We start from the raw sequence: 12,492 nt of genomic DNA on the forward strand, positions 1-12,492 counted from the left end.
AGAAGAACAAGTTACTTACCACAGGCATTGCTATTTCTGGTGAATATTCTACCTGCAGTTTGCTCACTGCGCTCCAGCTCCCTCTTCTGTGGAATACTCTCCTTTTAAACTGAAAATGTCCCTTTTCAGCAGTATGCACACGGGTTCTTCCAATTTGCTAAAGAGCTCCCCATCTGAGGGCAAGGACAAGCTTTCAAAAGAAACTGATATCCGCACCCATGGGTGGCTCTCTGTCTCACCTCTGATCAAATCTGGCACAGAGTTAATGCGGAGTCCCAGTGCGCCACCAACTACTGGCATGCAAGGGGTTCTGCTTTGTGAGTTTCTAGATCCAGTTAGGCACCTGAGGTCAATCACATGGTGAAGAATCTGCGGTTAGAGTATCCTACAGAAAGAAAGTTACCGAAATTAAGTATCTTGTTAGTATTTCAGCCCTACATATTGTTCCTAAACACAAAATGTAATTTATTATTATTATTTTTTTTTAAACACCCTGTTTTGGGGAGACTGGAATGGCACTAAAGAGTTGTTTTCGTGGCGTAACTAGAAGCAGAGATTGCATCTTTTATTGCAAATGTGTGCGAGCTGAAGCTTGAGAAGAGAGTGGAAGTGTAGACTTTAAGCAAGATGTGACTATATCTGAGGTATTTGAGTTTTTCTATGGTATCCAAACGAATCCAGGAGGTATTCCTATGCCATGGCATTTTGAGATTGCAGCGGTCAATTGCATGTTAGGACATACTGAATAGGAAAGCATAGAATTACAATTCAGATGCCACAGCTGGGCAGTGACTAATACCTTCCCATATTTGTACAGACTGGTGCAGTAGAGCCGTCTCTAATGTTTACCAGTGGTCATTTTTAAATTTTGCATTATGTTTAATACTGCGCGGCGGCGCTATCAGATTGATCTGAGCTTAAAGCAGTTCCTTGCCTGACACTCCCAGAATGCACTGCCCTTTTACTGAATATAGGAAGTTTAACTAGACAGCAGGGTGGTCTGTTGTAAAAGACCGGTCGTCCAGAGTATGTGAGCCTTCACGCATTAATTTACCAGTTCTTATGGGAGACGTTACACCGCTGGTGGTACTTGGCAAAGGGACCTGATCGATGTTTTGTTCTTACTACCTTACACAGAGTTGTCATGTTTTATCCACATCTATAAATTATTGACATCATTTAGTAGAGAGATGAGCTAAGTAAAAGGAGTTTTCTGTATTTAATGGCTGGCCCTCCTTCTCAAATGCTGCAGAAATCTGAAATACTGTATTTCAAAGGACCATTGTTTGAGGTGTTTTTTCTTATGTTTTAAAAGTCTACCCTTTTCGCTCTTTAATTTGGGTTGGGTTGTTTCATGGTATGGCAGATACTTACCAAGGTTTTTGCGAATCCGTAAAACCACCATAAAATTGAGGGGTGCAGAAGAGGTGAAAGGAGGGAACCAGAATAGATGAAATGAGGCTGCAAGGCAAAAAATTGAAAGGGACCTGTCTTGAGGGTAGAATGATCTTTCCAAAACACTTGCATTTCATTAGCTAATGAACTGAGGGTACACTTTGGGCAATGACCATTAGGTTTGTGGTCAGCTGGAGAGACAAATATTGGTAAAAAGCAAGAGGGTTGGAAAGACGATCAAGAAGTCACGGAGAGTGGGTGGAAGATGGGATGAAGGTAGTGTAGTAGCCATGTATGGGATTTCAGCACTTCTATGGGTCTTTGTGTTACATTAATCTTACCTGTGGACCTCCTGTTTCGAGGACTAACCTTATGTTTTTTCTGTCTTTCATAGCCACGACGGTGGAGAACAGGTGGGCCTCTTCAAACCTACCTCCATGTTAGCCAGTTCATTCCAAGACCCCACGGACTTTAGAAATTTGAAGGTCTCAGACGATATATCCTGGGAGCGCTCCCTTCAAGAGATCAGAGAAAAAGGCTCCCGGGAGGAACGAACTTCCAAAGCTGTATCTGATAGCAGGGATTTTCTTAACCTCAACAAGCAACGAGAAAGCCTCCTTTCTTTGGAATCCAGGCTTGCACGTGTCATGAAACGAAGCAGTGAGCATGTGGAGAATAATCAACTAGATTTGCACTCGCATGTGTCTATTGAACGTTATCCACCTAGCACTCAGTCTCATTTTGAGAGCATGGATGATTTGAATAATTCTGGAGCATTCACTCATGAACACTTGGAAAAAAGTAAGTCAAGCTTTCAAAGGTTTGAGTGGATTACTGATCGTGGTGTGAGCCCAAATTCAATTTCTAGGGAAGAAGCGCCTGGTATTCCTCTTAGGGGGCAGACAGTGAGAGGGGATCCTCCTCCAATAACACTTCCTATTTTCAGGAAATCCCTCAATACCAGCGTGGGCAAACCTTCCTACTATGAAGATGTCTCCATTCACACAAAAGCTGTATCATTGGAATCTGAGATGACCCAGCTGTCTGGTCTCAATTCTGCTGCTGACTGGGCATTGCAAAAACAAAACCACCAGGTTGGCATGGATGTTTCTGGGTGCAAACAGACATGGACGGTGAATGACGATGATTCACTGGAGCAGATCCCCCCTGAACCTTTAGTACCTGTTGCATGCAGCAACTATGATGCTGACATGGCGCCATACATGTGCAGCATGCTGCTGGATGATCATGGAAAGGAAGACCCAGAGGACGATGATGAGGCCTCGGTGTACACATGCATTGAATGTAGCATCTACTTTAAGAAAAAGGAGCATTTGATGGAGCACATGCTGCAGCATACACGTGAACCAGGGCCCAATCTGCAAGAGCCGCCTCTCTCTATGCTAGGCCAGTTTTCCTGCAATGAGTGTGGGTGGTCCTTTGGAGAATCTACAGCTCTGGAACAGCACCGGAGACTTCACCAGGAGTCACGAGAAAAGATCATAGAGGAAATTCAGAAACTCAATGACTTTTCTGATGAAGGGCGGGAGGCTAGACTACAATGTCCAAAGTGTGTGTTCGGGACTAACTCTTCCAAAGTATTTGTTCAGCATGCTAAGATGCATGTGAAAGAGAGAAAGGACCAAGAGGTTAAAGGTGTATTGGACACTACAGTGGATGAGGCCCAGGAGACACGAGATCTGACCATTCAACGTTTTAAACCAAATGAACCTCATCTTCCAGCTACTCCCACTGAGGATCCAACCCCCATGCTCATGAAGGGTGCTAGTACCTGTATTATCTGTGGTTTCCCTGCACCAAGTGAGAGCATTCTAAACCATCATGTTAAATATTCTCATTCATCTTCCTCTTGGGACTCTAAAACTTGTGGTGAAGACACCAATGAGCCAGGGACCAGCAAGGAGAGCTATGCTCTTCCAAAACCGAGATCGTATCCTGAAACAGAAATTATTATTAAAAAAGAACCATCACCTCCTTCACTTCTGCAGCCTCCACTTCTACCTCCACAACTGCCACATCTACCATCTCCGCCTCCCCCACTGCCTTCCCAGTCTCACAAGGATGTCCAAGTGAAACGTGAACCGGGGCTTGACTTTGCACCAGGTCACGAAAGACCAGATAGCAGCAATATATCTACCAGAAAAGGCATTCCCCTGTCAAAGTTCCAGAATAGAAAACTGCTTCCATATGGTTCTTTGCCGAGAAAATATGGCAATTCCTATCCGTCTTCAAAAAGTTATGCTCCGCAGGCAGCGCTGAAAATAAAGAAGAAAATTCTTGCACCTTTTAAAGGGCATGCCATTGACAATCGGAGGAAACATGGTGCATTATTGGGGCTCCGACATGGCTGGTCATCAGGGAAGCAGTACGATGGCCTTGGTGGGGGATTTTTTAAACTGAAAACTGGTCTCCAACCCACTGCTAAGCGGGTCAACAAACCAATGATTCCAAGGTCTGCGCTGGAACTAAAGAGGACTTTTAGGAACACCTTGAGGTCGTCCGACTCAAACACAGTCTCAGATGAGCAGCGTCATCAGTTACGTTTGATGGTCCCAGTTGTGGTTATAAACTCCATAAGCGATAAGCGCAAGAAGATGAAACCTGGCCGCAAACCTTTCAAGAAAAAGGGCTTCTCACTGGGCACTTCATCTGCTGGTCGACCGTCTTTACGAAAGAGGGTGCTGGACGGGTCCTATCCGTTAGATCTGCTGCTGGAAGGCTCGCTTGAGGCTGACGAGCTGCTGGATCCAGATAACCTGATATTGCGGAGTGAGGAAAAGAAGTGCCCCTATTGTCCTGACCAGTTTCACAATGGGATTGGTCTGGCCAATCATGTGCGGGGTCACTTGAACAGGGTGGGTGTGAGCTACAACGTCAGGCATTTCATCTCTGCCGAAGAAGTCAAAGCTATAGAACAAAAATTTTCCTTTCAAAAGAAGAAGAAAAAAGGTAGTATGTACACAATTTTACTATTTTTTTTTACTATTAATATATTTTTACTGTCGCTTTTTATTTTTCCTCCCAATCTGGAAGATGCTGCTGTGCAGTATGGATTGGCCTTTGCTCCGGAAGTGGGCAGTACGTCAGTAACTATATTGAGAGCAGCTATCATCATGTGTTTAAAATGGGTTTTGTATGTAGAACCATAATTTATTATCCAAAAGTGGGAAATCTTACAAAAGTGTAATCGGTTAAGAGATATGTACATTAGTAAACTGTTTTAAGGCCGTGTCGGGTTTGTTCCCCATTTCTTGGCAATACTGGCTTTGAATTATGAACTCTCTTCCTAACCCTGCAGCGTTTAGCGAAACTTACATTTTTTGTTATAACATTTTCAAAAAGCACGTAGTTCATGAGAAAGAACAACTTGGCATTTTAGAAGCAGTGTGTTCAATTCACACCCCTGATTATTTTTCTTATACGCTGCTTCTACTGCTGTTGGAGTCGAAAGCCTTGTGATTACCAACCTGTAGAGTTATAATGAAGCGCTTGTCGAGCCTTGCCTGTTACTCTTCTCCCCTTTCTGTCAACCACTGGATCAGGACTGGGCCTCATGTGGAATCTCTGAAGCCCCCAAGCCCAGCATAAGAATCTCTCAAACATGTGGGCTCCAGTTCTAATGTATTCATTTTAAAGGTGTCCATTTTCAAGGCGCAGGTGGCCTCTGACCTGTTTTTAGTATCCATGATTCATGGATCGTCTGACACAAAGTTAAGAGCATGACCTTCACACTTTGAAAAAATAAAAATGAGCGCTTGAGGTACGTTGGAAGCACGGGACTGCTAACAAAGTCTATGTAGCACGGCCTTTGTCGAGTGAAAAGCCTCAGTGGCACAAGCATAGAGAGTGAGGGGGCTTTTAACGTGCATTGAGTAGGTATAGGCAAGAGCCTGCTGGTCTAGGAGCACTTTAAGTACAGCCTGGAGAAAAACGGATATTTCAAGACGTAGTTAGTTATTCAGTACCTATTTCTTTGACATCTTACAGCCGCTGACTCCGCCTAGGGGCGTTGGGGAGTGTTGTAAGCGCTGGGTATAGCAACCTTCCCAGCAGAAACATTCCCTGCTTCGGATGTGCATTTTTCTAATGCGTAAGCTGAGCTTTCTTCATGTCTGAATGGGCAGGACGAGTGAACCAGTACTGATACAAGCTGTTTTGCTTCTGCACCGCTAGTAGGAACACTCCTGTAATGCAACACCACCTAACAGCTCAGACATTTAGTGCTCGCCAAAGCGCGTCCGTGCTTTACTTGTTGCACCCTGACTGGCAACACTCTATTCTGTTCCAGTACTTGGACCTATATAAAGCTCGACAGTTACACCTTAACCCTGACATCCAGCACTTTCTGTACCAGGCTGACTGCGTTCCCTCACAGTCATCCTGTTCATGTCTATCTGCTGTGCCCGATATCCCCTTTTACAGTTGGGCCCCTGTGCATAAAAAGAGTAGTAATTACCAAAACTTTAGAATGATGCGGTGAGTAGGGGTGGTTGGGGAAGGTCATCATAAGGCGTAATGGAACTTTCTAACGCTACCTGGCTTCATTCCACTTAACCTTGACTGTGGCTAGTGATTTGATCAGAAACGTTTAACAGGAAAAACTGATGAAAGCTGTTTTGACTGATCGAGATTGTCCATTTAGCACAGAGATCTCTTTTAGCTGATTTTTCCATTCCCTCTCGTGCCTTTTTTTTCATTTTCTGAAAAGCCTGGCTCAGCTTTGGACTCGTGGTCAGTTATACTGTCGATGCCCTACAGTCTCATGCGCAAGCTTTGGTGTTTAATCTTCCTGCTCCTGCAGATTGTTGCCTATTGACGTAGCAAAAACGTATTCACATGATGACCAGTAAGGCTACCCCTGTTAAACAGAAGCATACCTGAAGGTATGGTGCTTACAAACTTCTGGGGAGATTAATAGATTGACCTTATTGTAAGGCAGCTTTGTACCCGACTTCTCTCCTTTTCCCCAGCAATACAGCAGACGGACAAGTTAAATTGAGTAAATTGAAACTAACCCAACAAGAACTAAAACCTTAAGCCTCCACTGGCTCTTTGTGCCCTTCCAATTGGCTGCCATTCTGGAGAGATTTACTTACAAACACAAGTCGATCCGAATTTGACCACAAAATGTTTGCTTTAAGTTTGTGAATGTGCTCTAAATTGTTTAAAAAGCACTGAACACCAGTCATTCCAAAACTAATATATAGTTCAATTCTTATGCGTGATTAAAAATGGCTTCACTTAATTATTGATATATTACCAGTCCTCATTGTAGCCAGTCTAGCTTTTTGCATGAAAATACTCCAATTCGAAAGGGCCTCCACATTTCTTCTGCAATGTTTGAAAAATAGGTTGGTTAGGTTGTGGCTGTAGCTCTGCTATGAGGAAACTCTTTACAGCCAGTCAAAACATTCCTTTCGGTGACACAAGTACTTCTGCAACCAAATAGAGCAAGAAAGAAAATAGGAAAGTCCTCATAAAGGCTAGAAGCGATAGAAGGCTTCCCCGGGGACAGTGCCTTTTCTTGCCCTCATGAAATGCACACTAATTAGCAAAAAAGCATGACCACTTTGCAGTGGTTTTGTTGAGCCTAGGTTCTTTCTAGTCATGCACCTCGAAATGCCATGGCAGGAAGTCCATGCTTATACAAAAAGAAATTACTTCCTTCATTGTGAAGCAGCCCACAGCATGTACCCTGATGTGAGTGCCACAGTTGAAGAAAATAGCCTCTCCAGCAGCTGACAGTTTTGAGCTACATCCCCACACCGGACCATATGACCAGTAGGAAGCAATCTACAGTTCTTAGAGATAATTGAGATTAGGGATTCTTTATTATGTAACGATCATATAAAGCATCTTATAGAGCTGATCTTAAGACACACTGTCCTTTCATATCTGCTTGCTGTGTACCTTGTGTGTACGTGCCCTTTTGTTATCTAAGTTCTGTGTGTTCTGTCCCTGAAGCATTTGCTCCTGTCCATCAGCAGTGAACAAGTTAGCATCTCCTGCTCTAAGCAGTCCCTTTAAATGCTTTAAGTGGCCTTCTGTTGTCTTTGTCCTGAGACTAGCTTGCATTTGAAGTAAGTGACCCCTTTTCGCACACATTACCTCCATTGACTTCGAAGGTTCACTATCTCAGTGCTCATCTTCAACTCGTTTTTAGATGCTTCTCTTGCTGCTAGCTTGCTTTATGTGAACTGAGTGTCCCATGGCTAATCCAGAAACCTGCAGCCTTTGACACAGTCCTCAATTAGGACATCCAATTGAGATTAAGTTGTATAGCTAGGAAGAGGCCTCAAGGCAGCACCCCAAGCTTATCTCAGTGCGCAGCGTCCATGTTGGGACTTCGGTGCTTACATTCACTGCTTTGGGGTCCTCACTGTAACTTCTACTTCTGAGCCACCTCATCACAAAATCCCAGTTATTTTATAGTTAATAAGAATTTTCATTTCCATATTTGAATCACTTTATCTTCATATTACTTCCTTGCATTTTGACTATGTGAAAAGTTATTGCTTTTTTTCATGTATTTGCATTTATTTAAACATTGCGCTTGTTAACTTTTAATGATGATTCAAAGGTCTTTAAAAAAAAAAAAATTTAAATCATTTTTTTTTACATTTTAGTTTTGTCTGATTTTGCATTCATTATATTATTGTGGTTCAGAAAGTGCAGTGTCCGTCAGCCTTACATTACAGTGAATGGCCACGCACCCAGTTCCATTATGACCTACGCTAGTGCTTACAGTTGAATGTGGGCTTCTGGGATTTCAAATACAGGGCCTTTAATTTTTACTATGCTCCATTCTTTATCCTCTGTTGCTCAGCCAGTCTGTCGAAATGATTGGTGCAAGCACGCCCATGTGTTTGGCGAGGTGCTTGAGAAGTGATGAACTTCAGTGTCTCCTTAGGTTTAGCAGGACTTGTGTTCAAAACAAAGGTACCCAGATTAAGAAAAAAATTGAGGGTGCGGATGTCAGAAAGGAATTGGAGACATGATCAAAAACTGAATAGCACAAATTCCTGCGTACCTTTGACTAACTGCATCTCCTCGCTCTCAGTAGGGGAGCCAACTCTGCGGTACGAAGCGCCTTGGCCACTTGTGGGACGCCCCTCCACGCTAAAAGGTTCTTCTCATGGTGCGTATCCACATATTCAACCCAGCCTTGCTCATGCGCCGTTACGAGGGCATGTGATTGGCCAGTGGCCCATTCACCTGCTTTCCACATGGAGGTTCATTGATGGGGCACTTTCATTTTCATTACAGTGGCCAACTTTGATCCCAGCACCTTCAGCCTTATGAGATGTGAGTTCTGTGGCGCAGGATTCGACACGCGAGCCGGCCTCTCCAGCCACGCCAGAGCCCACTTAAGAGACTTCGGCATCACCAACTGGGAGCTCACCATATCACCCATCAACATTCTGAAGGAGCTTCTAGCCAATTCGCCCGACAGGCGGGCCCTGCAGGCGGTGGGCAGTAGTGAACCATCCTCCCCAAACCACTTGCGAGAGGCACCAAGCTACAGACCTAAAAGCATCACTCCCATGTCGGAAGGCAGCATTGCAAGGTCACCACATTCTCCTTTGACTACATCCTGGGCTGTTGAGTCCTCACAGCCCAGCAAAGATAGTAAGTAATTGAATGAATGTGTTTTCTGTGTGCACATACAATAGTAATGTACCCTTAAATTATATGTTTATTAATTTGTGGTGTCTACTAGAGTCTGTGAAGTGCAGATGTACACTATATTTGGTTATTCACTTTTTGCAGGCACAGATATTAATTTTTTCATTTTTAAATTTGTTAAATATCCGTTTCCATTTCCTTTAAACAGGAAGTTATAAGAGTGGTAGGACTGGGAGTGTGATTGCGTTCTGGATCATGTTGTATCCATTTATTCTAAGTATACAAGCACAGTTGACAACGAGTTAGCTACAAGGATCAATGTTTTGGATCTTTTTTGCAAACTCAATGAGAAATGCTAGTTGTAGAAATTGAGACGGTTAAGGGAAGCCTGTCTACCTTCTCCTTAATTAGGTAGACCAGAGACTTAGCCTTGGTTTAAAAAAATGAACAGAATTACCTGCAGCCAGACCAATTATATACTCCCTCCATGTAGTTGCCTTTCTTTGTAACGTGCGGCTGTAGATACACATGCTTTGTATATTCTAGTATTGGGCTTTAACATTAAAAGTTGTTTTTCTTTCTTGAAGCTTTGAGTTCTGAAATATTGTGTGACTCTTCCCTTAGTCCACAATCCGCAAGGGTATGACTCCAAATTTATATTGTTTTTTCCTCCATCATGTTCTGATGTGTTTACCACGGCTCCAAGATGTATGCATTTGCTTGCTGAGACTTCAGACCCTGCTTGTGCTTGTCTGATCCGACGAAAGAGAAAAATCAGGTTTTGCTATTTGAACTTAAAACACAGATGATTGTTTCAACAACTGGTTAGACTGAGCCCTGTCCTAACATTTTTTCAATTACTGAGCCTCAGAAAATGTCGGCAGATGGAGAACCCTCCTATATGATTCTGCCTACATTAAAAGGTGAAGAATCCCCAGGCCGATCTCGACAAGGTCTGTAACCTCTCGCTCCTAAGCACGAGATGTCTACAATTTCAGTTTCACCTTCAGGGGCATGAACACATTGCTGTACTGTAGGAAAAGACATTGGGCATACCTAAAAATGCACCATGGGTCATTATGACATTCCAGACATTTTCAGAGAACAGGACCCCTTCAGCCTTGAGTAATAGACGCAAGAACCTCTGGCACATCAGCATCCCAACTCATGCTCAGCCCTGAGACAGGGTCTGAGTGCCTCCAAGAATGAAGTGGTACCTCCTTTGGAGTCTCAATCGGCGGGACCACTCACCAAGAAATCCGTGAAGTCCATGAGTGACAGCCCCATTCAAGGAATAAAGACACGCCCTCATAACTGACCCTGCATCAAGGCAGAGGAAGTCTGGCATTGAGCTCTGAAGCAGCCAAGATAAAGGCCTAGGATCCACTGCTGCCCAGGGCTCTGGTTGGCACCGAGACAAAGCTGCAGAGCCAAGACACCATCCACCGAGGTGCTTGAAGCCACAACCCACCTCCACGTCTTCTTGGCCAAGAGGCATCGAGCTTCCACTTTCGGAGCTGAAACCTCCGTATACAAGGACGTATTTGAAGTCAAACCTGAAACCCCTCCTCTGTGCCAACCTCTGAAACCTCCAAGGCTCCCATCCTCAAGAGAGTTGCAGAGGAACGCAACACCAAGCTGAAGTACCTATTTATTTATGCTAAAACAGGCAAGATGTTGGCGAAGCTGCCTCAGTTAAGGCCTGTTTCCATGCTGCCTCCCATTCCTTAAAAAAGGATGTTGATGTTTGAGGGGGAACTTAACCAGTTGTCCTCTCACTCGACACCCAGTGCACAAGAAGCATAGGGACCAAACAAGTCCTTGATGGCCTCCTACGCCTAAGCATGCACAGCCTGCTCCATCAACACTATCTCCACGGTACACACACCACTTTCCCCTCCACCACCAACACCATTCTCATTATTGCCCTCACCCCCACCTCCATTTCAGTGCTCAGAAGGGTCAGTACATTCTTTTTCAGAACTAGACATCCTGTTTTGGGAAGGTGACCGATATGACCAGCCCAATGGTGAAGGGGTTAGAGATGACCCATGGGGTGACTATAATGCCAACCCCTCCCCTGCCAAGAACTGTAGCCCCCATATTCCGTTAAACCATCCTCACTGTATGATACTATGGCATACCATGCCATCATACAGAGAGCAATTCAGTTCCTTAAAGTTGCCATGGATGTCATAAAGAACGAGGACAACTTTTTATTTGAGACTGTTTCCAAGACAAAATGTAGTGTCCAGTTCCTACCCATGATCAAGGGAATGCTGAAGTTGGCCCTTGATAATTTAAAGAACCCAGTCGGGTGCCAAGTTGGTTACACTACATGTTGAAATGAAACATAAAGCTGCCCGTACTCATCCGCTTTATATTTGAGGCCAAGTCCCATCAGACTTACTGGTAGTCCGTACTGACAGAAAGAGGGCTTGCTTCTGCCCAGGTCACAGATGACACCCTCCTCCTCATATAAGGAAAGCAAATCCATAGGTTGTGATGGGAAGCGAGTAGCATTAGGTGCCACTATTCAGTGGTGTATTGCCAATACATTGACGTTGCTGTCACAGTTATGATAGGTTTTAGAGGGAGGAAATGTAGGGGATCCTACAGCACCGCCCTGACGCCTGTAAGAAAAGAGAAAAGGAGTGAGGGGTTGGTTACAGAGGGGAAATCCATCTTGAGCGCAAATATACAGTGAACCATAGATGCTTGGGGACGTTGCCTCTTGCAGTGTTAAAACCAGTGTCCATATCTAAACAAGGTCCAATAATACCACCTCAACACCCCATTCGATGGGGGCCTCTATAGGACACCAGGTGGATGAGATGTTGGAGAAAATTAGGGGAGATAATTATATCACTAAGTCCATGGGATCCCTGTAATCCAGCATCTCAAGGTACACTTTTCACAAGCAACACCCATGAGGTTGAACCACACTAGCCAGACAGGCAAAAACGCACCAGACACAGCATCAGATTGTGCTTGTCCCCAAGTCTGGTAGGGGGCAATCAAGGGAAAGCTACGGAGGCAACAATGGCAAGTGTAGTGGTAAAGACGGCAGGTTTAGAAGAGGAGCCTCTGCTTCCAAACTCGCCCATGCTCACCCACTCCAACCCTGACCACAAAACAGCTGTCGTGGGAGGCTAAAGGATTTCTACTTTCAGTATATGATTATTAATTCAGCTCAGTTGGTGCTAGTGGTAGTCCAATAGAGGACTACTGTCTAGAAATTCATACCACCCTGATCAACATACCAGCACATCAGTGTGCCCTCAATCAGCAGCACCCCGCTCTTGCAAGAGGAAGTTCAAGTACTATTTCAAAAGGGTGCCATGCAACCTATACTGCCACACCAAAGAGAGGAAAAGAGAGTTTATTCATTGAACTTCATTATCTAAAGAAGGGTAGAACCTTATGGTCTACTTTGGACCGCAGTTAACT

General features: G+C 44.2%; 1 protein-coding gene across 8 annotated transcripts in view; it reads left to right on the top strand.

Annotated features, from left to right (window-relative positions):
* The window catches only part of WIZ (WIZ zinc finger), a 688,842-nt gene that overhangs the window by 316,954 nt on the left and 359,396 nt on the right, over positions 1–12,492 (top strand). For 5 of the 8 annotated variants that reach the window (XM_069231671.1, XM_069231676.1, XM_069231674.1 and 2 more), the window contains exons 4-6: positions 1,790–4,368; positions 8,477–8,554; positions 8,683–9,045. In XM_069231671.1, coding sequence (XP_069087772.1) covers positions 1,790–4,368; positions 8,477–8,554; positions 8,683–9,045 — 3,020 coding nt within the window. The remainder of the gene's footprint in view (positions 1–1,789; positions 4,369–8,476; positions 8,555–8,682; positions 9,046–12,492) is intronic. The other 3 variants (XM_069231672.1, XM_069231673.1, XM_069231678.1) reach the window with 3 other exon arrangements.

The sequence above is a fragment of the Pleurodeles waltl genome, chromosome 4_2 (assembly GCF_031143425.1).
Source record: "Pleurodeles waltl isolate 20211129_DDA chromosome 4_2, aPleWal1.hap1.20221129, whole genome shotgun sequence".
NCBI classification, from domain to species: domain Eukaryota; kingdom Metazoa; phylum Chordata; class Amphibia; order Caudata; family Salamandridae; genus Pleurodeles; species Pleurodeles waltl.